General features: G+C 38.0%; 2 protein-coding genes across 2 annotated transcripts; one reads left to right on the top strand and one right to left on the bottom strand.

The window, feature by feature from the left end:
- The first annotated feature begins 2 nt into the window (after positions 1 to 2).
- On the top strand, positions 3 to 15,010 carry lig3 (ligase III, DNA, ATP-dependent). The gene is made up of 21 exons (XM_026371263.1): positions 3 to 148; positions 836 to 1,393; positions 2,071 to 2,199; positions 3,331 to 3,549; positions 3,682 to 3,833; positions 4,425 to 4,591; positions 5,578 to 5,655; positions 5,768 to 5,936; positions 7,287 to 7,442; positions 8,503 to 8,634; positions 8,745 to 8,824; positions 8,973 to 9,060; positions 9,169 to 9,246; positions 9,484 to 9,607; positions 10,055 to 10,197; positions 10,288 to 10,362; positions 11,899 to 12,045; positions 12,685 to 12,835; positions 13,351 to 13,430; positions 13,564 to 13,644; positions 14,187 to 15,010. The coding sequence occupies exons 2-21, from the start codon at positions 865 to 867 to the stop codon at positions 14,418 to 14,420; spliced, it is 3,012 nt and encodes a 1,003-aa protein (XP_026227048.1). The 5' UTR covers positions 3 to 148; positions 836 to 864; the 3' UTR covers positions 14,421 to 15,010.
- rad51d (RAD51 paralog D) lies at positions 14,281 to 27,398 on the bottom strand. Its single transcript, XM_026371265.1, has 11 exons — positions 26,953 to 27,398; positions 26,812 to 26,873; positions 23,878 to 23,996; positions 19,316 to 19,397; positions 18,980 to 19,114; positions 18,798 to 18,893; positions 18,580 to 18,670; positions 17,577 to 17,647; positions 16,930 to 17,097; positions 15,616 to 15,752; positions 14,281 to 14,413 (listed from the first exon to the last, which is right to left on the bottom strand). The coding sequence occupies exons 1-10, from the start codon at positions 27,032 to 27,034 to the stop codon at positions 15,657 to 15,659; spliced, it is 1,002 nt and encodes a 333-aa protein (XP_026227050.1). The 5' UTR covers positions 27,035 to 27,398; the 3' UTR covers positions 14,281 to 14,413; positions 15,616 to 15,656.
- Between the last annotated feature and the right edge of the window lie 433 nt (positions 27,399 to 27,831).

Below are 27,831 nucleotides of genomic sequence, written 5' to 3'. Positions count from 1 at the left end.
TTTTATTCTAACTGGTGCTAACTTGATAGTTGGGGGTCTCGGCTAACAACAATGAAGAGGGGAGTGGGAATTTAAACTATGCTACAAGTTGTTTACGATCCGCCAATATATGAAAATAAGACGATGTATATTCCAGAGCTTCTATAAGGTAAAACAACTAAATATTTTAAGCGACTTTGCCAAATATTGACTTGGGGTGCATACTATTAGCTAGCTAGGCTAGCCACCTGTACGTGGAACACACAATATAGCTAATGCTAAAGCTAATCAATCAGTTAACTAGCGTTAGTTAGCGTAACGTTTGCTTTCGTGTCATCAGACTTAAGATTATTTTGTGCAGTTAGCGTTAACGTTTAAAACCATATAACTCGAAATCAAGGTTAGCTAACAATGAAGTCTGTGTTCATACATATTGAGGCACATGAGCACATTGAGTGTCTTCACGTTCTTTTGTTAACACATTTTAATGTAAACGTATGATATGATCTAGAGCTTCATACCAACTATATTTATTTGGGTGAATTGTCAAATACCATTGTGTAGAGCCAGTTATACTACCACATTTTTTACATTCGACAGTACAATAGTAGTAGTAGCAATCAAAACATACCGTTAGGCGTAACCACATTTAGAAAGGAGTGCAGTCTAAATGAAGTACTATAGTACTATATCAATGCACTCTTTATGTTCTGTCCTTCTTCAAGTATTTGTGTTAGGTCAAGCTGAGTCAGTTCAATGTAGTTTAAACCTTTATGTTTTCTCAAGAGAACCTTTGGACCAACTTATAGAACACATACTAATGATCTCTTTAACCATTTCTTTCCTTTTTTTTAAGGTTGTCATTTGCCCATTCTCACCTACTGGATGCAGAGACGTATTATTTTCTTAGGTCTTCAACCTCTTCGAAGACATAAGTCTCAGCAGCTCTTTAAAGTGCGCCAATTCTTTCCAGTCTCTTCATACTGTGAGCATCTACCTCCAGCTGTTCATGCCCCTAATTCTTCTAAGGAAATCTGTACGTTTTCCTTTGCATCCCATCAACACGGTCTTCTCCAAAACTATCCCCCTTGGCTTTCTCTGCATCAGTGTTTTTCCAACGAGCCAGATATGGCAGAACAGAGGTTCCTTGTGGAATATGCGAAGCGTGGTACTGCAGGTTGTAAGAAATGCAAGGACAAAATCCAGAAGGGCATAGTACGGATAGGGAAGATTGTGCCAAACCCCTTCAGTGAGTCTGCAGGAGAGATGAAAGAGTGGTATCATGTCAAGTGTATTTTTGAGAAGCTAGAAAGGGCAAGAGCCACCACGAAGAAGATTGAGGACATAACCGATTTGGAGGGCTGGGAGGAGCTGCAAGATGAAGACAAGGAGGTCATTAATAAACATGTTTCAGGTACACACACAAAATGACCTTTTAGACTATTGTCAATCCACATTTCTTTGCTATTTTCAGTACTTAAAACATCAAATAAAACTGTTGATTTGTATTTCTTTTTGTTGCATTCACTATTTTGAGGCACCACATGTCAGAACAAATACTATGAAACAAATCCTACTGCTATTATTGATAATATTTTGGCCCTCTTGATGTCTAGTGGTTAGGTGTTTTGCTGTGTGACTCCGCTCTTTCACATGATATAGTTGTACCTGGACTAGTGTGTCTTTAGAAGTTTGTGTGTATATTGCCAATTTATAGTGTATTTAGACACAGTGGCAAGAAAAAGTATGTGAACCCTTTGGGATTACGTGGAGTTTTGCATGAATTGGTCATAAAATGTGCTCTGATCTTTATTTAACTCACAACAATACAAAAACACAGTCTGTTGAAAATAATTTTACACAAACGTGACATGTTTTCATATTTTTATTGAATATAACACTGTGAAAATATTCATAGTGCAGCCCATTTTATGACCAATTCATGCAAAACTCCACGTAATCCCAAAGGGTTCACATAATTTTTCTCGCCACTGTATGTGACCAATACATCCATTCAAAACCCATTCAGTGTTTAGACACGGTGTCTGTGTAGTGATATTATATTTGCTCTGATATAATTTGTGTTTGTAGACCTGATGGCCAAAGTAAATGCAAGTCCAAAGAAAAAGGTGCAAGCCAAGTTGAACACCAGTGGACAGCTGAAGTCTCCCCCTGCTGACCCGTCTGTCAACGCTCCACGAAAGTTTTCAGGCTTCACCGGTAAGATGTGACATCCATCTTTGAGCTTGATGTTTCATTTGTACTGAAACTATTCACAGAATAAAGTAAGCATGATATGAAAAGTAGAGGATTATTTAATTCTGAGACAACCAACTTGGATATCGTGAATCATAAACTGTCAGAAAATTGTCTGCTGCTTTTGTTTAGTTGTTCTGTCATGGACTTGGCTGTTTAGACACCACACCACAAAATTATTTCCATCTGCCCTAATAAGTGGCTGTGTATTGCTGAAATGCAAACAGAAAGATCCAAAATGTACAGTCAAACCTGTGTAAGTGGACTTTATTATGACACAAGAGGAAATCCTTTTTGCAGTAGGACAGAATAAAAACATAAACCCAATAAAAACACAATAAGATGTGAAGACATAAGAATGTGGGTGCACACAGTACCAAAGACAATAAAATGTTTATGTGATAAAAGCAAGAAAAATGGCAACAATAACAACAGAGAGAAGATAAAGTGCTCAGCTGTGTGAAGTACACAGAGGCTGTTTTTGGTGCATTATGAAATTAAGATTTGTTATTTCACATGAGATTAAAAAAAAAACCTGCACCTAACTTTTGGAAACCTGTACATTTGACCGGAAGAGAGAAGTATAACTTCTTAAAGAAAGGACGGACAGGATTTGACCTTTTGTCTTTGGCAGTGTTGGCCAATGTGTTGATCATTTGAAATCTTACACCAACTACTCTCTGAGCAAGCCAAGACTGATTATTTGATGAATGTGTAACATGGTACAATTGTTCTTTTTTTTTTTTTTTTTTTTTTTTAAACATCAACACGAACTACATTCAACCATAAAAAATACAGTCTTCATTCCCCTTCCTTTAAATTTGCCCCTGTGCTGCGACATCAAAGCACAGTTACTGGATTAAAGATACCATCTTTTAGCACAATAATTATTTATATAATATATGATATATATAATATATATGATATATATAAATATTATAAATATTATTATCTTATTTAAACTTTTACACAGATTTTTAGATAAATTATTACAGCAACATTAAGGTTAATTTGGTTGCACTGTGAATCCAGTTGGAAGTACTCACATGCCAAATTGTTCTTATCACTTATATAGTATCACTTCACTCTCCTCAGCTACAAAGGCTGGCACCTCCAGCAGCTCAGGTCCATCATCCTCTTCCCCTGCCAAGGCCAGCCAAGGCAGCACCCTGTCCGCACAGCTTTGTGACCCTCAGCATAAGGATTGTCTCTTCAGAGAGTTTCGTAAACTCTGTGCCATGGTGGCAGAAAACAACAGCTACAACGTTAAGACACAAATTATTGAGAAGTTCCTCAGGAAGGGCACAGGTGGAGGTTAGCATGTTTTTTTTAATGTATTTTCTTCTATTGTGTTTACAGCACTTTCAGCACAACATTATCTGATAAAGTTCAAGGCAGCATTTCTACAACAATGTTCTACATAAATGTTCTTTTCTTCTATCCTAGATAAGTTCCATGGGGATCTTTACCTGACTGTAAAATTGCTCTTGCCAGGTGTGGTAAAAAGTGTCTACAACCTCAATGACAAGCAGATTGTAAAACTCTGTAGCCGTATATTCAAATGCAACCAGGATGCCATGGTGCGCGATTTGGAGCAGGTCTGTGATCCCTCTGTCCAAAAACTATCAACTATGTTTTGTGAATATTCAGAAGTCCTTCATAGTTTGGATAGTTTATTATTCACAATGCATGCTGAAGTGGCTAAATCCTATTATTTTTCTTCCAAATGACTCAGTTCTATTCTTTTTCCCCAAATCTGATCTGGGCCATTTTTTTATGTGGTTTTAGATACATTTTTTGACTGTGCTGTCAGATGGTTTGATATGTTTTTCTTTATTCTCTGACTTCTGTACGCATAGCATCAGTCTTACACTTAAAAAAGAGATCACAGGGGGATTTAATTAGTAGTTTCATTAATCTTCTTTACTTGATGCATGGCAATAATTTGACCCTTCTGAAGCTGATTAACATCTTTCCCATGACCACAGGATGTGTCTCACTGCATAAGGGTTAAATAGCTGCCAGAAAAATAATCATCCATGCAGTAATTATCAAAAGGGAGGCTTTTACCTGTTTGCTTAGTTAAATCCAGGTGTTGACTCTTTTTGGATTTGCAGTATATCATGAACGTAATAGCAGAGGAACCACTTCTTGAAAATGACGCAGTTGGTATCTTCTTTGTTTTTAAGGGTGATGTGTCTGAGACAGTGAGGGTGTTTTTTGAGGAGAGTAAATCATTCCCTCCTGCTGCTAAGAGCCTACTGACTATCCAGGAAGTCGATGCATCCCTAACCCGCCTCGCCCAGCTGACTAAGGAGGATGAGCAGCAGACCGAGCTGGAGGATATTGCCAAAAAGTAATAGTGCCAATCACCATTTTCATATTAATTAGGTTGGGTAGTAAAGCAGTACAGATAAGATAATTGACTAAAATCATAAGACCTGCTCTAATAAAAACAGTTTAAGGCTCTTCTTTTGTGCATGAAAGAGCTGCAAGTTGCTCATGTGGCTGAAATTCAGAAATAACCTTGACTACTGACAGAATGATTCAAACTTAAGTGATGTTCACCCAACTGATGTTTAGAGAAAACACGAATGAAATTACTACTTGCAGCAGTGACGTTGATTGAACATTGAACATCTTGTTTTTGCAGCAGAACATCTACTCAAGACCTCTATATTTTGGCGGTAAACCTGTCAGTGATTGTTCAAATAGTTTTGAAACGTTTAACGGTTAACTACACCGCTCTGTAAAAGCCAGGGAGACAGATATTTCTCTTCAGTGTGTGTTAATGGTGCAATTATTTGCCTCTATTTGTTTTGCTTGCATTGCTTTTTTATTGTTAGTATTTGTTGGTTGTGCAGTTTTTCCTTCGTTTTTTTGATTGTCTGCCTCAGGCATGTCTAACGCACCCACGCATACACACACACACACACACACACTCTAGACATCTTTGTTTGACATTCTACCCTCTGCAGCAGCAGACACAGGAGTGTGACTGTGTTTATTTGTCATAAATTGCTTCTTGCTAGTTGTAAACAGACAAAAGCATTATTCTATGCTGTAGTGAATAGAACGTTTACTTTCTTCTATTTATATAACTTGTGTTATATGATATCGATGTGGCCAAACAAACCACATGTATTATATTCAGCATTTTTTTCTGAATTACTGACTCACTTCCTATTAAGTTTGTGGATTACAATCCAGCAATGCAACCACAGTGTATTTACTACTTCAGAGTTCTCTTGTCATGAACAATTATATTTCTGGTTCATATAATCCTGTAATACTGTAACCATCCACAGTTTTACCTCAGTGATAATTCTCTCCTCTCTGTAGATGCACCAGCAATGACCTGAAATGCATCATCCGACTTGTTAAACATGACTTGAAGATGAATGCCGGAGCAAAACATGTGTAAGTTTCTTTGTCCTGTAACCAGAAGTTAATATAGAATATTTTCTATTAAGAAGGGATATATTTTCATACCAACCTTGAAACCTTTTTTCCTCATTGCTTCTTAATGCAGCCTGGATGCTGTGGATCCAAACGCTTATGATGCCTTCAAGGCCTCACGTAATCTGGGCGATGTGATTGAACGAGTGTTGCGGAATCAGCAGGAGGCATCCAATGGTTCGGGACCCCGAAAACTCCTCACTATAGAAGCCTCGCTCATGACTCCTGTTCAGCCCATGCTGGTGAGTGCAATGTTAAAAATACACTGTGAACACACACACACACACACACACAGACACACACACATGTGTATATATATATATATATATATATATATATATATATATATATATATATATATATATATATATATATATATATATATATATACTATTTTCAGCTGTTCTCCTCATTTTTCTGCATCACAGTCATTTAACAAAATTAATTTGGCTTTAATAGTGAATAGGTGATTTATTTTATACTGTTTCAAGTATCAAGGTGTAAATATCATCAACTAAAAGCTTTTGTTTTATATCCATCGTTTGGTCTTGATCCAAGTGTCTTCAGTGTACAGCAAACACAAATTAATTATCCTTGCCATTCCAAAACTTTTTAAGTGCACTGTAAATGCAATAATAAAGGAGGGAATGACTGTTAATCTAACCATTAAGCTGAGTCACTGTGTATGACGTGCCAAAAAAACAACTGTAATGAAATCCCTCGTGTCCTTCACATTAGGTGAAAACCCCGCAAGATTCAGAGATTACGATGTTCAAACTGTTTCTAGCTGACGCCTCATCACTACACAAACAGACTGCAGCTGGACCTTAAAGATAATTTTGTACTGTGTAGCTATGTATACTCATGGCTATACTGAATCCCCCCCTACAAAGGCATTAATTCAGCATGATTTAAAATGTTTTCCCAAAAACGCTTCAGACCATTAAATTGCACATTAGACAGCAGACTTTTAATTACACAGTATAAAAACAAATTGAAATTCACTGCAGCTCTGTTGCATTTCAGTTTACAAATCAATAACACGGTCGAGTTCCCAGCTTCCCACAAGCTCACAACTTAAAGGTTTTCAGTGGTAACTTCCCTGTTGGCTTAACATTGGTTTACAGTAGATTCTACATCACCTTCTGTTACGCCAGTAGACACATGAGCGAGGGAAAAACATAAAACAGGGTCAAGAGGAGAAAGGACAGAGAAGAAAATGTAATTTAGATAGTGTCCTCTGAGATATGTTTAGTACATGTAGAGTGGCCACATATGGAACCTGGATGACACAGAGGTCCATCAGGCGGGCTTTTTTCTTGGTTGGACTTCATTGATTACAAAGTAGGACAAATAATCTGGTTATATTAATTTATAAAACTGCAGTGTAATTGTTTTCTCTTAGTTTTGTTGTTATCAGTTGATATTTCTTCATTGATTCTTGTGATTGTATCAACTGTTTTTATGTTTCTGGTTATTTGTTTTATGTTGATTATGCTCTTCAGAGTCTGTCCTTGAGACTACCTGATTAAATAATGCACATAAGAATTTGGTTACTTAATGAGAGATGCTTGCTTTCTTTGTGATTTTAGGCAGAGGCGTGTAAATCCATCGAGCAGGCAATGAAGAAATGCCCCAATGGGATGTACTCTGAGATAAAGTACGACGGCGAACGTGTGCAGGTCCATAAGAATGGAGACAACTTCAGTTACTTCAGCCGCAGCCTCAAACCAGTGTTGCCACACAAGGTCTGTCTTATCATACTCACGCTTATAGTAAAATGCAAACACACTTTGCCACACAGCACATTGAGAGATATACACATTACAATGACGGTGTGTGTCGAAATACGCATCCTCAGGTGTCCCCCCTGCAGGCTTAGCAGCTTAAAGGTATTTTTCCACCGTGAAATTCAGACATTTCCCACAGCGATTTTTTTCCAGCATTTGCTCTCAGCATGAGCCACAGAGCCAGGGATAAACACCTCCATATCCTGTTCATTAGCCCTTTCAAAACACTAAACGTTGCTGAGTTACACAAGTTACACACACAATACATGACTCACAGCAACTGAAGCCTAGTACACTTCAGTAAAGAAGACCAAGCACTAAGGCATTGGAGCTTTTTTAAGTTGGCATATATACAAGCTATGTGCCCTCAACAAATTGCTTATGAAGACTTCTCTGCTTCTTCTTTCATTTTAATATCACAATTCTGCAGGCATTTTTAACACCAGAATTCTTTTTAAAGGGTGAAGCTCGCACAGAGCTTCACCCTTTGCTTTCCCAGTTTCTGAGCAGCTATTCTTTGTGGTTTCTGTTAAAGTGTGACACAGTATTAACCCTCTAGCCTGAGCGGTTTTAGACATTTTCCCTGTGTAACTGCCCTGCCAGTGCTACCCATCAGCTTAATGACTCATTATGCATCCACAGCCACTGTAATTAGGTAATTATGCTAATGTTAGGTTAACATTCTGTGGGGGTGGGAATGTGGTCTAATTACAATTGTCCACAGTTCCTAATGTTTATTATTCTGATGATAACACTGTAGAACTGTTATTTTCATCCACATCATGAATCGTGATGAAGGTAGACGGTTACAATCCCAAATAGGGAAGACATACAAAATTTTTTCTCAATTCATCTACGCTTGGTTGACAGTCATTAGCATTATTGATTTGTTTCTTTAGTGTCATGTGTATTAAAAACCTTAGGTGGTGTCATTCTCTTGTCTTGTTGTAAGATTTTAAACCTACCTGTATCTGCTCAACATCTAAACCCTCTGTGTGTGTCCACGTTGATGCTTTAGGTGGCCCATTTCAAAGAATATATCCCTCAGGCTTTTCCCGGAGGTCAAAGTATGATATTGGATGCTGAAGTCCTCCTAATTGACACAAAGACCAGTAAACCACTGCCCTTTGGGACCTTGGGAGTACACAAGGTGAGAACACCATAGCCAATTTTCACTTTGTTTTTTGAAAATATGACTTTTGTTACACAACTTTAGTTTTTTGACCACTATTGTCACACTTCACACTTTCTCCCTTTCAGAAAGCAGCCTTTCAAGATGCCAACGTGTGCCTCTTTGTTTTCGACTGTATTTACTTCAATGGTGTGAGTCTCATGGAGAGGTAATATTGTCACTCTATCCACTTTCTAAAATGCATGTCTGCTTTCCACTATAAGCAGAATAACCCTTTCTTGCATCTAGTTTACAGTAGTAAGTAACATACTATAACAAGCTGTCTTACAGTTAACCAATGGCTTCACATTCTGCAGGCCTCTGTGTGAACGCCGGAAGTTTCTGCATGACAACATGGTGGAAGTTCCCAACAGGATTCTCTTCTCAGAGATGAAACACGTCACTGTAAGTACAACTGAATTTTGGCTTTTTGGTGTATGCATACATCCCTAATGGCTTAATGCAGCAAGTACTTGCACTTTAGCCATTTCCTACTATCCTTTTGTGTGTCAGAGAGCAGCCAATCTGGCTGAAATGATCACTCGTGTCATCAGAGAGGGACTTGAAGGCCTAGTGCTAAAAGACATAAAGGTAAGTTGTTTTATTATTTGTTTGTTCTTTCATGGCCTTACTTTGTTTTAAAATCTTTTAGTGACACTGATGTGTCCTGTTGAGTCCCTGACCAGGATGTTACAAGAAAATAGTAATATATATATAAATATATGCAAAAGTGAAAGATGTGAACATAAACACGTTATAGTTATAGTTATATTATAGATTACACAGAGCTGAAAGATGATGATGACTGAGTGTATATTTGCCTCTCAGGGCACCTATGAACCAGGAAAGCGCCACTGGCTGAAGGTGAAGAAGGATTATTTGAATGAAGGCGCAATGGCCGACACAGCTGACCTGGTCGTGCTGGGGGCTTTCTATGGAAAAGGCTCAAATGGTCTGTAAAACTACACTACATTCATTTCTTGCAGACTTGGGACTGTCCTTGATTTGCTATGCTTATTATTCCTAATTGTTTTTATAATGTTGTGGAAATTATTTTAATGAGCGGGATTATTTGCCAGCAGTGTTTCCAAAACACCTCCACTTTTTTGTAAGTATCTTAACAGGCCCTTTATTAATTAATACAATAGGATGTGGGGACTTAAAACTTGTGAATGACCTTCCTCCATCCAAACACTGAAGATATGAGAGCCACAGCTAACAGACAGCTCATGCTTTAGAAGACAAACCACAACTGAAAAAGATGTTAAGTTAGTTTTTGTAAGTAAAATGAAATTCTACAATGTGGGCATCTGTATTTAAAACCCATGGAGACAAGTCTACACAGGCAGCACTTCTGAATTTTACTACATAATGTCTGGTATGTTCTTCTACCCACCAGGGGGCATCATGTCCAGTTTTCTAATGGGCTGTTATGACCCAGACTCCAAGAAATGGTGCACAGTCACCAAGTGCTCCGGGGGCTACGATGACGCCACCCTGGCCAGGCTCCAGAAGGAGCTAGATGTGATCAAAATCAGCAAGGTAAGAGAGTATCCACTTAAAGAGGCCTGTCTACAACATATGAACATATAGAGTGTAAATAAAAATGTATTTTTCTCTGTCTTTGTGTAGGACCCAAGTAAAATCCCAAGCTGGTTGAAAATCATTAAGAACTATTATCCAGATTTCATTATACGTGATCCTGAGGTGAGTGTTACTATGCAGCACATTTGTATTTCCCAGCAGCCTGTACAGGTACATTTCGATGCTACAGAGCTCCAAAAGATGCGGTTAAGTAGTTAAAAGGCTCTCTTGTGTATTTCTTCAGTTGCAATTTCTCCATATAAATTACTGTCAGACGTATTGAGATAACAACCACACATACTGCTGCGCTACAGTGACAAGAAAAAGTATGTGAACCCTTTGGGATTACGTGGAGTTTTGCATGAATTGGTCATGAAATGTGCTCCGATCTTCATCTAACTCACAACAATACAAAAACACAGTCTGCTGAAAATAACAGTACACAAACATTATATGTTTTCATGTTTTTATTGAACATAACATGTAAACATTCACTGTACAGGGTGGAAAAAGTATGTGCGCCTTTGGACTTAATAACTGGTTGACCCTTCTTTGGCAGCGATAACCTCAACCAAACGTTTCCTGTAGTTGCAGATCAGACCTGCACAACAATCTGGAGTCATTTTGGGCCACTCCACAAAACTGTTTCAGTGTAGCAATATTCTTGGGATATCTTGTGTGAATTGCTCTCCTAAGGTCATGACACAGCATTTCAATCGGGTTGAGGTCAGGACTCTGACTAGGCCACTCCAGAAGGTGTATTTTGTTCTGTTGAAGCCATTCTTTTGTTGAATTACTTGTATCTTCAGTCGTTCTATAGCATCTATTCATCCAAATCATAATGTTTCCTCCACCTCCTGGGAGAATGTTTTCATGATGACATTCAGTGACCTTCTTATGCCTTTTGATGCTAAACGCATCTTTTTGATGCACCTGACCCCAATTAGGTTTTTAGGTCATTATTCAACTCTGTGAGGTCTTCATGGTTCTCAATGAAGGCATGAAAGGTTCCAAAGGTTCACATACTTTTTCTTGCCACTGTAGGTGTTGCCAATTTGCATCTTCTTCTTCTATTTCGGCTTTTCCCATCAGGGGTCGCCACAGCGAATCATCCTTTTTACACCTACCTCTATCATGGGCATCTTCTACCCTCACACCAGCCATCCTCATGTCCTCTGTTAACACATCCATGTATCTCCTCCTTGGCCGTCCTCTTGCCCTCCTGCCTTGCAGCTCCATCTCCAACATCCTTCTACCAATATATTCACTATCCCTCCTCTGCACATGTCCAAACCATCTCAGTCTGGCATCTCTGACTTTGTCGCTAACACGGAAAACGTGAGCCGTCCCTCTAATGTGCTCGTTCCTTATTCTGTCTAACCTTGTCACTCCTAAGGAGAACCTCAACAACTTGCATATTTACTGAAAACAGACTTAAATGAAAGCCCTATAGAAATGACCCTTTCTGGCTTCCAAGTATGAAAATATATACTTTGTAATAAAATCCACAAGCTTCTTTTCAAACCATAATAACCATAACTAATAACTTAACACAATAACAAAAGTTATAATTGCCATTGTTCCATGTAATGTAAAGCAGTCATATTTACCTTGCCATCTATGTTTCACCTGCTTCTGCTGCTGTCATTTTCCCTGCAGCAAGCACCTGTGTGGGAAATCACAGGCGCAGAGTTTTCCAAATCAGAAATGCACACCGCCGATGGCATCTCTATCCGCTTTCCCCGCATGACACGCATTCGTGATGACAAGGACTGGAAGAGCGCCACTAACTTGCACCAGCTTAAAGTAGGTTATTACTGATTTTATTTGATTTATTATTTATTTAAGTTTACATGTCATAGTTTAATTGTGTACTGGTGTTTAAAAATGTATAGGTCTCCCAGAGTTTGGAAGAATAAATTGGGGGAAACTGGAAAAACTGTACACCCTTTTTTTAACTGGAGACTGCTCATTCAAGGGCATAGCTTACAGAAAAAGGATGATTGTAAGTGCAGTTAACTGAAGGCACCATGGGAAATGATTAGCCACGGCCACATAATGATTTGATATTAATGAGATCACAATCATAAAAAATGCTGAGGGAATCAGTTACTCGTTTGATACTGAATCCCCCAAGTGCATGTCCTGAGACTGCTGCTAATTACTTTCCATCTCTATTGTAATATATGATGAATATAGGCAAGAAAGAGGACAGCGAAATAATTAAGGCCACTGTTAAACAAAGCACCCTTGGGACTGCTGGAGTTAAGTCTGATTTAAATGCTGAGGACAAGGACCAAATTTGCAGTCAAGAGGCATCCTGCAAACACTGACAAATGACTTGGAATATTGGCTGAGGCAGTAAAACATGTCTGTGCTGAATAATGTGGATCCAACACGGGTCTTCAATCTCTTGTGACACAAAACATTACATTTTATCATCAGGACCTGTACCGCATATCGAAGGAGAACTGTGACTTTAAAGTGACAGCTGGACCATCTACATCTAACGATGACAAGGGCTCATCAGGAGGGGACAGTGGAGGAAACTCTCCGTTGCCCTCATCCCACAGAGGTGCTCCACCCAAGAAGACCAGTAAGTACACAAACCATGATCTGAAAGAACTAGAACACAATGACATTTGTACTATTTTCACATTATTCTCATAGTATGGCTTGTTTGGATGTGGTTTCCTTTACACCATGTTTTTTATGTCATGAATTAGCCTCAGGAAGCACAGTTGTTTTTGCTTAAGTTTAAATTTAAATAGTTCAAACTCACATCTTCATTGGCTCCACCTGCAGCAATGTCAGAATGTCCCCATTATTTACATGTATTTATAAGCAAAGACTGGATTTCAGTAAGAAAAAGGTGACACAAATGTATTTATTTTACATATGACAACTTTAACGTGTCCTATAATTTGGAGATGTGTCTTTTGACAGAACCATTCTGCCACTGTGAACTTACTGACCCATAACTCATACCAATTGTTTAATGTTCTACTGTCCTGTTGTGGAAGAGACAACAGTTTCCACATAGAAAACAAGTTCAGGGAGACCCCAGTGTGATGTTTGATAAATCATCAATAACATGCACTCACCTTACAGGTAATGGCACCTCAGCCAAAGCAAAGGTTGTGAAATCTCAGCCTCGCACTCCTGGCTCAGAGGCCCCCAGTGCTAAGAAGGTACTGTCTTTTCTGCACAGCACACAGTATTCATGTACACTTGCATCATTACTAGGCCTGTGACTCAGTGAGCTGCACAAGCTAAACGTCATGCAGTAGTGATGAAGTGAGCATTGTCTTTTGTTTTCGCCAGGCAAAGAGTGAAAGTGTTCACAGCAATGGTCAATCCAAAACCAAGGCAACCTCTCAACTGCTCAAGCCAAGAGATGACAAGGTTGGTCACCAACAGTTCTCCCACAAGTCCTCTGTAAAGCTGATCTTTCATATCAGATTAACAAATAAAACTGTAATGCTTTATAATAATAAGAATTCTGCAGCTGAAGTAGATTAGACTAAAACACATTTAGATACAGTTTATGGAGTTAAATTGCTGTTTTATCTTTTCAGTTATCCCACTATACTGTCCTCTACCTACCCTAAAATAGTTCGCCAGCACAATCAGGTTAAAGCCCCACTTTTTTCATTAATGTGACTTTAGTACACTTTCAGTGCTCTGAGGGTTTGATAGTTGATGTCCTAAGTCAACTTGGATTCTAACAGCAATTTTAAGTCTAAATATTTGGACTAATCAGAACATGTTAATTTAGTCAAATAATTATTTGCAGCTCAAAATTGAATCAGATTAAATGTCCTTGTTTAATTTTGTAGGTAAATGCTTGGTATCTTTAAATTACTCGAAACTAAATGTGAACACACGTGTTGAGGGAAAGTTGAGATTTGGGGATGTTTCCTGACCCGTTGTGCTTTTGCTTATAGACACTGTTGGACATCTTCAGCGGGGTGAAGCTGTTCCTGCCCGTTTCAGTCCAGGACTTTGACAAACTGAGGCGGTACTTTGTGGCATATGATGGAGACCTCGTACCAGATTATGATGCCGCCTCAGCCACACATACTCTGGCCGAACCTGAAGAGAACAGCCAGGCCCAGAGGGTCACACCCAGCTGGATCTGGGAATGTATCCGTAAGAGGCGCGTTGTGCCTCCCTGTTAAATAAAAGAAAACAAACACACCACACATTTTATATACAGTGTTTACTTTTCCATAAGCTACTGCAAATCAGTCCAACTTAACTCTAAAGCCCTGGTTATGACACCAGACACTGTGTACATGTGTTCAGTTTCTCTCAGACGTCATTTTAATTTATTCTTTCCAAGTCCCTCCTGTTTTCTACACAAGCCAGCAGGATATGGTACATACAGTATACATTTAGTTTTGAGGAATATTGTGAATACTGGTGATAGATGTAGTCGTAGCCATTTTTGTTTAAATGAGGTCTGTTTGAGAAAATGGAAGCAAAATAAATAGTGTTTGTTAGAATTTTTTTTACTCAGAAATGCTGTTGAAGTGCAGTAAATCATGAAATTTTATAAAGTGATCAAGCACACTACAGACTTGGGAATGAATATGCATTTGAATTAAGCTAAAGAGGTTTTATCAGCAACATGAATTATTTTTACTGCCACGGTGAACCATTTAGTGAGGTATTAAACCCCAGCTTGTCGACTGAAAACAACCCAAATTTGTCTGCAGTTAGGAATAAGCAAAATGCTGATAATGAAAATAAAAATGTCTCACTAACATTATTCTAATTCTATTTATTTCCTTCAATTTGTGGCATAGCCACAGTGGCGTTATTACATATATGAAAAATGAATTTCTCGTGGCTTGGCACGTTGTCTCCCTAAAATCCTGACTTCTTGTCTCAGAGTTTTAGTAAATGTTCCACAATTTAACAAGATCATATGAGGCAAACCTGTTGTTTGAAAGGCCTTTGTTTCTCCTAAATGATCAGATTCTTCTGATAAGATGTTGGAAGATTTTCACTATTTTATCTATTTATTTTATCTGTGGGATTTTTTCTTTCCTTTGTATGAGGTAGATTAAGTAAATGTTTGAATTTACTGAAAAATCCTCATGAATGCTGCTTTCTCCTAAAACGTACACAGGAGGAAGATCTTTTTCATGTCTCAATATTATTTCCTTATTTCAACAGGTAAAAAGAAAAATCTCAAATTTGGAAGCAGCAACAGATGAATTGAACAGCGTCTCTAAGTACAGTCGATGTCATGTGAAAGGATCCAAATTATGCTAATAATGGTACAAAAACCTGTTTTTAACAAAATTAAATTTAGCGACTCTTAAAATTATCACACGTTCTAAAATTAGTGCAGCAACATTCGCATACCTTTGGCTGGACATTCAGGCAGAGGATTACAGTTGCTCTCATCAGGAATTGGTTTCATCCAGTTTTCGCTTTCCTGATGATCTTTCTTTAGAGCGACTCCAACACTGCAAGTCAAACTCTTCTTTGATGTGACAAGCCTAAGAAGTAGAGAAGACGACAGCATTGATTTAGACCTAGTTTTGCAAAAAAAAAAAAAAAAACTTGGCTGCAATATAAATCATTCATTTTAGATATGTTCATTCTGAATGTGCTTTGTCAAAGTGCTTTGTTTTATCTGACTGACTTTTTTTAATAACTCCCAAATCAGAAAATATATAATTAATGTCTTTGTCTGGAGTTATTTATGCAAGAAGGAGAAAGTAACAAAGGCAGTTGAAAAGTTTTCAACAATAACAGCAATTTTCTCCTATTATTAATACCAACCAAAAGTCGACTAATGCGTTTGCTGTACTGTAGGTAGAAGCCACTGCAGTCTGTTCTACCACAGGTGCTGCCTTTAATAAGAGTTTCCATTACTGTGAAAAACATTGTGCCTTGACTAACAAATTGTGTACAGCTGTTTTTGTTATTACCCGACTTAGGTTTATTAACTATGAAAATAATTGATCTGCTTTTGTAGATTTGAAGATGTTCATACGTTTCCTTGTTGACACCTTTTATTCCTATATTATTACTTTAGTCAAGAAAACTAATGTTTCAGTAGGTTTTAGCTAAAAACGTCTAAAACTAAATTATAAGTTGTGTAGCAAAACCACTTGGTAGGACAGTAGCAGCTTCTGGCAGTGGCGGGTTTATATTTTACTACAATTACTACTAAAATGAAAACATAACTGCGGGTGCCAAAATATTTAAAAACACTCCCCAAGAAAAAAAAAAAAAACTGCAAAAATGCCCTGCAAAAAAAGAATTAAAAAGTGGACTAATATTAACTTTCATTAGCAGTAATTACCTTTAAATCTACACAGTGCTCCTAACAGCAGCCAAAGGTAAATGGAATTTACTTTACTAAAAAGACATCCAGCTAATATGTACTGAAGTGGTCAGATCCTATGCTCACTATCACAGCTTGTTGATGGACATGTCAGTCCATAGCTCAGTGGCCTCTATCTAAGTCAGCAAACTGAGATTACACCCTGTTCTATTACTTGGCTAGGATCATGGCACTGTTATATGTTTCTGCAACAGCAAAAAACAGCAAGCTCCATTCTCCAATTCAAGAAGACGTTCTGACATTTACCTTTCAGTGAAACACCTTTAACAGAATCAATATTGAGCTATAGCAGATGACGTGCAAGTCAATGATGCTGGTAGTACCTGTCTAGAGGACTTGAACAGTGTTGCAGAGCACAAACTGGAGCGGCCGACTGACACAGCATACTCTACTCGCTCCAGCAGGATCCTGGTTCTGGGGATGTGACTCCACGATACACCAAGACCTGGCTGCACCTCCCCGCTGCCACTTCTTGTTACATGGTTTGTTACCTGCAGGCCGAGACGTTGTCGGTTTAGTCTTTAGTTTTATTCCCCCCTCACAATTATCATATTATTTATTCATTCTGTTTTGAAGCTTTCCAGAGATAACACAGGCTTTAGAGAAAGGAAAAATATGTAAGTGGAACAGCCACATTATCATACTTCTAATCAAATGGGATCAACACACCACCTGTCGAATCATCTTTGTCTTACTTCAAATAGCCAGATGATCTGAGTAGAATTTGTCTTTTGTGGATCATTTCTTTTCCAGTCATACTGCTGAACTTACAAATGGATTTTTGTTTTGCACTTTTAATTGTCAGAACTAAGTAACCATTAGTTTTATCTTAATTTAGTTTTATTTTATTATAAAATGTGTAATTTTAATTTTAGGTCACAAAGAATTAATAACTGCGGGTGTGGGGAGGAGTTAGACTGACACTAGAAATGCACCTTGCATTCAGAATAGCGCATGTCAAGGAACTTACCAGAACTGCAACATTGAAGTCCTTTGCCATCGCCTTGAGAACACCTGCCACTTGTATCATCAAGGACATGCCTGAAGGCACAGGATGTTAAAGAGGTTTGTTTGTGTACAGAATACTTTCAGTGTCTTTCAAAGGGTATTTAAAGGTAATATAACTGCACTAGGTCAGGCAGCATTCATTAATATTCATGCAATGTTTACATTTGTTGCAATCATATGTTCCCCACAGAGTTATAACTGGCAGCAGTCAAAAAAAAAAAACATTCTTGACTGCCTCAGCTGCACCTTGTGCTTAGTGATAATTACTAAATATTAGCATATTAGCTGACATGCAAACTATGAGCTATGAACTATTTAGCTGCCTGTGTTCCATTAGTTTTTTGTAAACTTTCTACTTGACCAAACCTGCTCAGTTGTGGAGAAAGCAAATGAAATGAATGAGTTTGTCAGATATCCATCTGCTAATAAATAAGTCAGATTATTACCTGCCTTTTATAGATTAAAGTATTTTGTTAAGTCTTTAACAAAATACTTTCAGTTGAATTACATTGTTTGTCAGAAAGGTGCTAATTGTAGGATTAACCACCTCCAAAACACACACACACTTTGAACTGTTGTGTACTGACTGACTGTTTAATTAAATCACAGTTTCTGAGCTTTCTATCAACCACATTATAACAATAAAATTGATTAAAAAATTCAATTATTTTACTGTCAAGATGTCAGACTTCAATCCCAGGTTAATGACAACAGCTTATATACAAGTGATAACGAAAATTAGAGCTTTCACTTTAATTGTGAAAGCTGTTAATGTGACTGTATATAATAAATGTTTCTTTCCTATGACTGGAATTAACTTCGATATCATGTTCCCACAGTGTGTGGGACGCTGTTGTCATATTTATTGTTCAGATTACTGACAGACATTTGGAATTTTCAGGCTCGGGTGTAAACACAGCTTCAGGTATGATGGACTATGATGGACTAGCAGAAAGAGATATCACCTTCATTTTGTTTGCCTCCCAGTAGAGGAGAGATAACAGCTGACACAGAGTCCACGATCACTGCCTTGACAGAGCCACCGGCAACAGATGTCTAATACAAATGTGACAAAATTAGATTGCTGAAAATATGAGCTTTCACAAAGATTCCCCAGGTACAGGAGAATTGTTGGTGTATTTTAAGCAAAGAATAATGACAATAAAAATAACCGCAAACAAACCTGCTGAAGCCCACCACTGCGAAGATTGTACAGACAGTCGAGTACAGAATATACGTCAAACAGACGAAAGATGTGGATCCTCTGAAGAGCTTCCATCTACACAGTGACAGTTTCTTGTTCCAAATTGTTTCATACTACACATTATTTATTATTTCATTCAAACTCAATTCCTGTCAGCTCACCTGCTCTTCTGTGTTACTTGTTTCAGCTTGCAGCATTTGAAGTAAGCGGCTAGCAGTCAGTCCTCCTGTCGTATCCATATATATTACACTCTGCTTTAGTTGGTAAGAAATGTGTACCGCAACACCAAAACACACCTAGAAGACATGACAAGCATGCAGGGGACAGATAAAAATAGCATGAATAATTTAAGTTGGCTAAACAACAACTCTGAAAAATATGATTTCAACCACAGTAATTTTCCTTATTCCACAGAAGACGGAATTTAAAAAAGTGGGAATTTATTCACTAATAAATCAAATTATTAGTGATTGAGAGAGAAGGTAGAGGATGTTCACCTGAGATTTGCCACTTCCTGGGCCTCCTGACAGCTCTGTTATCTCTCCAGTATACAAGCCTGAATCCAGCAGTTTATCTAAGCTGCAAGAAACAAAATAAAATTTATTACCCACAACTACCATCCAATGTAATAAACCATTAAATTCAAATGTATCTGTAGAGCCAAAGGAAAAAAAACCCAGTTGAGTAAACATAATTCAAACACTGCTTGATTTAGGTTCCAGACTCTGCTCTTAAGATGTTTGGCCAATTCCCAATTCCAGTTGCTATTTGATTGTTTCTTCTTATCAAGCTCAGGCACTGGCTGTGTCTTTTAAACTGAATATATACAAACACTGCTTGGCTTTTCATTCATCTGTTTAGAGGTTGTGTGTCATTGTTTGCCTGTTGTAAATTAAAATGGGCGCGTCATTTGAAGATCTAGCAGCAACTTAAATGAATTTGAACATATTGCAGTGAGATAAGATACACTGCTACATACGGTATACAGTTGTTTGAGAAAGTATTTAAAGGCCTTCGCTGCACACTTGTAGATTTAATTTTAATCAGTGCAATCAATCTACATCCAATAACAACAGACCCTCAAACACTAAGTGAAAAGATACATTTTTATTTATAAGTTGGCTGAAATAACAGAAATCCCTTATTTACATGAGATCCTTTGTTTAGGCACTTCGATAAAAACAATTGAAAAGAAATTGTTGTCATCATTGATAAACTGAAATGACTGGACAGAGTTTATGAAGAGATAACCCTCTGTATTTAAGGTCCAGTACGTTTCCCAGAGACGTGTTCAGATGTATCCTTTTCAATCTGCTATTATTTAGAGGGAGCCAGTTCTCTGTACTGAACTGTGGCCAACTTATCTTTGAGATTATTTTGGGGTGGGGTGGATTAGATAAGCTAATGAGATTCGACAGTCAGGCTAAGATCAATTACGAACTGTTACCAATCAATTACAGACACTGTTTTGCCAGCTGAAAGTAGCTGCAGCATCTTCACCACCCACAAATCAAGAAGGGCCTGTCCTTTAGATTTAGATTTATAACCTTGTCAGACTTGTTATGGGTTCTTTGTTGCTGCACAGGTAAATCTTCCCTGCTTTATACAAGCTTATTGAAGAGTCTGGCAGCAGTGAAGAGATATCACCTTCTAAAAGTTTGATGCTAGCACTTTATAAACATTTTTTATTTAATCCATGGCTACACGTATATGGTGGTTTCTATATAGAAGCTTGTTACTATGATAAACATAAAAAATAACAATTCCAGTGGTTCCTTCTGCCTCACAGTCCAAATTGAGACATGTTGATCATTTTAGTTTGCATTCATTTGTCCGTGCATACCCAAAGCTCTTTACTATGTGTTTCTCATTCGCCTGAACTGCCATGCAAGGCGAAATGCTTGTATTGGAAAGTGTAGACATTTTTAAAGCTCTAAATGATTTATAACTATTCTTGTATTTATTACATTTTGATCATCATAATCAAATGTACGTTATGATACTTCTTCATCATCTGCTCTTTTAGTATACAAATGTCTTGATTTATTGACGTGTAGACCAGCAACCTGTGCAGTTTATGAAAACACGTCATCCTTGCCTGCATATGTATTGATGGATGCTGTACACTTGCAGTTAAATCTACAGAGTCAAGGTCTTCAAGCTTGAAGGTTAAGCATCACTGGAAGCCTGCGGTTGCTTGATAATGGTTCTCATCACCCACGGCGTGATTGTGAAGAGGAAAATTGGTGGGGACGGACATACTTGCATTATTCCTGCCCTGTCTGACAAAGGTGCAGAGAGGGATGGACTATTCATGAAACATCAGTTTGTATTCTTGAAAAGGCTCAGAAGGATGAAAATGACTGTCCTTGAAAAGCCACAGATTCACAATTTCCAATGGGCTGCACTCATCAGTCAAAACAGAACACCGTGCAGTCCTTGGACCTAAGGGTCTTCACCTATATGTCAGATTGGACTGAAGGTAATGAAAAGCCTTAGCAGTCGTTGGTGAGTGCGACTTTCTTTAAACAGGCAGCGCTTTAAAGGCAACTTTAGATTGCTATGGGCAATATTTCCTTTCCATGGTTACACCCAACACCAGCATAATACTTTGTAAAATTGTGGAACTTTCAAGTGTCTTATTTCTGAGGGCTGTGTGTCTTGAAGCTTCATTTTAAGGCTGGCTGAAGGCTGTTGACTGTGTGAAGTGACTGTCTTGATTTCAGGATGAATTTTATCAGTATATGACGCCCAAACCATCATACAGTAGCACAATACCATTGTGTTATGTGCTAATGGTGATAAAATATGATGTAGTCAACAATACACACAAACTGAAAAAAGTTATAAACCATTATCAGGCTTCCTCATCTTACATCCTGGAAGCCAGGAAATCTGATAAGGTTTGGGTTTATTTGCCTTATATTTTTCTTTACTTTTATTTTGCTACACTTTGATGAAAGGTGTATACAATTGCATGAGGCACCTACTTTTAATAGAAATGCTGTATATGCATTTAAGTGGAAAGGTCAAAAGTTTCAGTCAGCCACAAATGATTCCCTACCCATACCCAAGTATAAATTACCTCAATCTCAGATTCAGAGAAAGGACTGTACTTGGCTGTATTCATTGTTCCTTCAGTTTTGACTAGACCCCCTTTCCCTGCCACTGAGAAGCAGCCCCATAACATCATGCTGCCATCACCATGCTTCACTTTAAGGATGATATAAGCCAGGTGATGAGCTGTGCCTGGTGTTCACCAGAAATAGTGTTCGATGTTCTGCCCAAAGATTACAATTTCTGTCTCATTAACCACAAAAGCCTTTTTCTCACTCTCCCAGAGACCTTTAAATATAATTTGGCAAACTCCAAGCAGACAGTCATATTCCTCAAGAATGGCTTTTGTCTAGTAACTGTACCACAAAGGTGTGATTAGGCTGCCGAGATGGCAAACCTTCTGGCTGGTTCTTCCATTTCTGCATAAACTTTTGATAAAGTAACTGTTGGGTTCTTCCTCGTCTCTCTGACCATAGCTGTCACTGCCACAGGTCATAATAATTTTAAAACTTAGGTTTTAGCTTTTGTATTTTTTTTTTTATTTTAATAATTTTGCAAAACATGTTTTCACTGTCAGTGTGGACTGATGGGAGATATGGCAAAGTTAACCATTAAATGTAAATGGATAATGAATTATTATAGATAAAGTAAAAAATGTAATGCATTATAACTTAATGTGAAGTGGTTGGGTTATAAGGTTAATGCAGGACTGTTTTTTCCTATGGGTACATTTAAAAATGGCAACTAAATTTCTCTGCCTAAGCTGCAGCTACATTTGCATATTGATACTATGCACAGCACCATTTATCAGTTCTCCTTTTCACCAGTAGAGCGCAGCCAAGACACACACAAATCACACTGGCTTCAGTCACATGGCCGATTCAGTTTCTTATCCCTAATCCAAAGCAGTAACTAATTCATGAAAACCACTTAAACAGAACAATGGAGAGAAAAAAGCATGCATGAGGTCATTAATTATGCTGAAACAGTAAGTTTAACTGTAGAAAAAGGTACCATCCTATGAATTATGCTATGCTGGCCCATTTCACAGACTTGTCCAGAGCACTCTGTATCTTGGCCAAAGAACATTTCCTCCAGCACACATCTATGTGCTGGCATTAGATGCTGTGCCTCAGTTTTGCAGGTTAATTGTAAGCACTGGACTGTTGTAAAATCTGGTTTCTTTTAAGTCATTAAATATAGATTTTCTGGCATAAAGTACAAACCTTAAAAGATTGTGTCAATGGTATTTGTTTTTTTTTATTGCAAAGTTGTCAAGCTGGAGGCCATGTTATTGCAGCTGATATATCAGAAGAGACTTCATGCTGCAGTACAAGCCACATGAAAGCAAAGAGATGTATCTTTAACTAAAGCAACCATACTCCTGATGCATATTCTACTGGCACAGTCAAACGCTAATTTGATTTTAACAACACTGAAAAGATTTTAATTTGATAAAATGGATCAATGCAGAGGAATCTTGTTACAAAACATCTTTGGTAATAAACAACATTATTGATGCCACATGCTATCCAGTGACTGTGGAAAGTGTGCTGGTTTGCAATGCTAAGGACCAGCAATTGTAAACATAATGCAACGATCCAACAAAGGTAATTTGAGCTAAAATTAGCATTAGGCATTTAAAACATTTTCTTTATCGACCATCGTGTCCTGTTGAGTTCTAAAACATACTAAATATTGCTAGAGCCAAAAAAAGCATTTATTTGAAACAATATGAGGTGGCATTGATGAAGAAAGGTCATTGAAGGCATTGATTTCTTTAGTGTGATTAATCGAGTATCGTAAAATCTCTTTTGTCTAAACTGAACATAGGAGAAGTGTCTTTTAATTCGATGTAAGGAGAAGTGTCCTTAGGAATACATATTTGATTTTGGAGGTGAGCCTTCCTTTAAGCTCTTGTGGCACTGAGCCCACCATTAAATCCCCCAGTCTCTGAAAGACAAAGCTGTGTGCTCTGCTGTGTGTGCAGAATTGTCTTTACCTGGGATTTCCAGTGGAGAGGATGGCTGTTGAGCTCAATAGTTCCTCATACAAATCAGCTCCTGACACAGGGAATGCTGTGTGCTGGGCCAGCAGCACTCGGCGGATGGCAAACAGAGCCTGAAATACAAAAATTACAGCATATGAGGCTCAACTGCTGCACGGATCAGCCACAACACGTGTACTGATCCACCTCAGCCAGCGTTGCCAGATTGGGTAGTTTTCTGCCCAATTGGGCCATTATGATTATAATCCAAAAGGCACAAGGTAACACTTTGGCTTGTTTAAATGTGATTAAGAGGATTTTTTTAAATAACATCACCATGCCACACTGTCTGCCCTAGTATATCTCATTAATGTTCAAGAACTGAAATGAATGAACTTAAACTTACTGAGATTATGCCCAGGTTTCTTATCACAGCTTGTATCATGTGTGTACGGTGAGAGACAGTGATGCACCTGTATACCTGAAGCTCTGTTTTGAGTATAGAGGTTATAGAAAACAGTAGGATAACTCCTTCATTTATTCATTGTTGATTAATAAATTTTAATAAATTTTTTCAGAGGAAATATAACATTAAATTATTTAACTCTAAATTGTTAAGGCCTATAAACCCTGAATGTATGCTGATACTGACGCCGAAACCCTGTTGTAGAGCCCTGTGGTAGCGCCGATATGTACTATCTGGCAGCCGTCCAAGCACAATTTTCCTAAGGGGATCAATAAAGTGTGTCATTATCAATATTATCATTATCATTATTATGTTTTCTTGTTGCTGTCTTTAGATATTTTTCTATATTATCATCTTAATCGTCTGTTAAAGCTACAGTATGTAACTTTATTTAGTAAAAATATGTTTCAAAACTGACTGTGGAGAGCTGCCACTGAAGCCTCCCATGAAGCCAGAACAGCAATGGCAGCAGTGCAGAGCTATTTGCTTCTAATAGTTTTTGAGCAAGGGTTGCCCTTCTAACCAATGAGAACATAAGTTTTGCAACATTTTTATTTACTGTAATGTGATAATGACTAATACCTGAAGCGCTGTGCAGAGTGTGGCAAAGCATAGCAGATAACAGAAGATCATAAAGAAGCAGGAGAAGATAGAGCAGAGCAGAGTGAATTGATTTCAAGTTTTGTGCTACTGCTGCCCCTCAAATTGCATATTAGATTTAAAATAAATAAACCAAGTTATTAGTTAGAGAAGGGCAAAGTGCTTGGGTTTCTCCAGTCACCAGCTCAAAACCCCAAATTTCCCAAATATTCCTATATACAGAGAAACACATACTGAACTACTTCTCAACAGACAACAAAGTCACTGAATGAGAAAATAGATATTTGTAACTCTGGACTGAGAACGTTTATCCTCTTGTGAACATCTGACAACTCAAGACATGAAACTTGTTTCCATATAACAGTTTGGAAAGGTTTGATTGCTTTCATAAGGCTTTATCTCCCCATCACTACTTAAAACTGCATACAAACAATATCTCACAGTGGTATACGAAATCCTGTTTCTTGTTTATTAATTAGAATCCTTTTCTGTTTTTAATACATATAACAATAATAATAATAATAATAATACATTTTATTTAAAAGCGCCTTTCAGAGCACTCAAGGACACTGTACAATCAACAATAAACAACACAGGACAAAACAGTCTTTACAAGCACAAATGCAGATTACAGTGAATAGGCAATATCTTAAACAGGCAGGTTTTGGTATGTTGTTGTTAAAAGTCTATTTGACAGTGTCCTGTTCGAAGCCAATTGATGTTTGTACCTACCACAGTACACCACACAACAACACAAGTGCGTCACACTCTTACAACACGTACTGCATGGAAACACACTGTTTGTTGTTCCCTAGCCTGGCAGGTCAGTGATGTTTTGTATTAAAAGGAATGAGACGGGAGAAAACATCAAATGTCGGAGAGTCCGGTTTTCTGCAAAAAGAGCATTTACTGCTGTTAAGGAGACTTGAATTCTGATTAGTCTCTCCTTCTGGGCAGAGGGGATTTCCTGCCAGAGTTTATGTCCAACAGCAGAAATTTATTTAGGGAAATAAATCTGTAGGGTCTTAATTAGTGGGAATGTTGGTGCCCCAATTTGGGATGTGGCCTCATAAGATGGGTGTGTTTTTACATAAAACCTTGCTGGTGGAGCTTTAATTGAACTGTAGGAGGCTGCCTTGGTGAAATAAACGTGTCAGTGCAGACGACCTAGCATTGACCTCCTAGCCATTGTAATGTGTGCGAACACTAATGGTTCAATTCAACAGCAGGACTCTGACAGACCAGAGAGATGCTGGTAATCAGCTCAGAGGATACCAGCAGGCTGAAGAAGCTGGTCAGAATGTCTATTTTGGTGACTGTGATGAGCCTGAACTTGCTGCAGGCAGCAATAGAAGAAAACAATCAGTAAAAACACTTTTAGTGTTACCTATCTCCTGTAACTGCAATATGTACAGTAACTTGGTACACTTGTACAAACCCTGTACACCCACAAAATTAATCACTGATACATTTTTATCAAAGAAGGCTGTTCTGAGTCTCTTACATGATTATTTGTGCTCTTGCATAACTAAATAAAAAACAGTATTTATGAAATTTGGTTCCTGTTATCTCCCAATCTCAGAAACTGCATCAGGCTTCTAGTTTGAGTCGTGGTTTTTTAATCTTCTAGGGCACCTAACTGTCATTACATATTTACCTTGACCAGAGACCGGACCTGTGAACTTTGAACTTAAATGTCTTCAATATTTTTTCAAAGCACCAACATGATACTGTAGATGTGTTTTACTTTCTTTTTTTCTAAATGAAAACATATTTATTTATTACACTGAGATAATAAAGTTTGCTTTCAGTGGTGAGCTGTTATATCTTGTACTTGTCTCATATTAATATTATTATTTCTTTACTTTTTAAAGTGTAAATACCTTGTATGACACAGAGCATTTCTGGGCAAGTTCTTCGAGGTCAGATGAGACCAGGTCCTCCACTGTGAAAACAAAATTGAAAAATGATGTTATGATTGTCTTTTCTTAATTATGGTGACTCCTCAAAACACACACACTGACCTGTTTTAATGTCAGCAGCACGCAGGTCGTGCACTAAATCCTCATTCAGTCCAGGACACAGCCCTTCTCTTAAGACTGCCATGGTCTTGCATTGATAACTACTAGTTCACATGCAGCTTTACAGTGGGAAATCACATGTAGCTTTCATTTCTCGCTGATAAAAGCGACCTAGCTAGTGCTAACTACTAAGCAGCTTTAGCTACACGCTACACTTGTTTTTAGCTTTGCGGCTAATTACCATAGCTAACTTTTTTCCTCTGGTCGCTAAAGTCTGCAAAGATGACAGTCTTTACACTGCTTCTAAAGTTCACGACGCTACCCGAAACGTAGTTTAATTGAATAAACAACGCATTTCTAAAACTTTTTCAACTTCTATCTCGCGTTACTAACATCTGAACGCCCTGCACTAACGCTAGCTAGAAGAAAACAATATGCGAAGGCCGAAATGTCTGCCTCCCGCTTGCCGTAGTAAAGTTCGCTCGCAGGGCGTTGGGGGTAATGTAGTGTTTACATAAATTATTTGCATTTATTACTTTTATTATATTAATTTTTAATACTTTCGTAGTTTTTTTTATACTTGTGTGATTTTTGTATTAGCTGAAGCAGTGAAATATGCACCCAAAATAAATGTGCAAGGAGAAATCTCTGTAAGGAGGAGAAAATCTCAACAAAAACAATATTCGGGCCCTTGTGGGGCCGCTGCATTACACACAGACGTGATTCTGTTGTGGAAATCACTGCATTTGCTCAGAACCACCTCTGAAAGCTCATGTCAGTACACATGATCCTTTGTTGAAATCATGGGCACTGAGCTGAGAGGAGAGGGGCCATCCAACTTGTTATCAGCACACAGTTCAACAGCCAGCCTTTGCAGTCATA

The sequence above is a fragment of the Anabas testudineus genome, chromosome 14 (genome assembly GCF_900324465.2).
Source record: "Anabas testudineus chromosome 14, fAnaTes1.2, whole genome shotgun sequence".
NCBI classification, from domain to species: domain Eukaryota; kingdom Metazoa; phylum Chordata; class Actinopteri; order Anabantiformes; family Anabantidae; genus Anabas; species Anabas testudineus.
The sequence above is the reverse complement of the archived record's forward strand: the minus strand, read 5'-3'. Positions and strand labels throughout refer to the sequence as shown.

Coding starts and splice junctions, on each gene's coding strand:
- rad51d (XM_026371265.1), bottom strand. CDS start 27,034: ATGGCAGTCTTAAGAGAAGGGCTGTGTCCTGGACTGAATGAGGATTTA. Junction 26,874..26,952: donor TGCTGCTGACATTAAAACAG/GTCAGTGTGTGT, acceptor TTGTTTTCACAG/TGGAGGACCTGGTCTCATCT. Junction 17,098..17,576: donor ACTTCAATGTTGCAGTTCTG/GTAAGTTCCTTG, acceptor CTCGGCCTGCAG/GTAACAAACCATGTAACAAG.
- lig3 (XM_026371263.1), top strand. CDS start 865: ATGCAGAGACGTATTATTTTCTTAGGTCTTCAACCTCTTCGAAGACAT. Junction 5,656..5,767: donor AATGCCGGAGCAAAACATGT/GTAAGTTTCTTT, acceptor TTCTTAATGCAG/CCTGGATGCTGTGGATCCAA. Junction 5,937..7,286: donor CTCCTGTTCAGCCCATGCTG/GTGAGTGCAATG, acceptor TTGTGATTTTAG/GCAGAGGCGTGTAAATCCAT.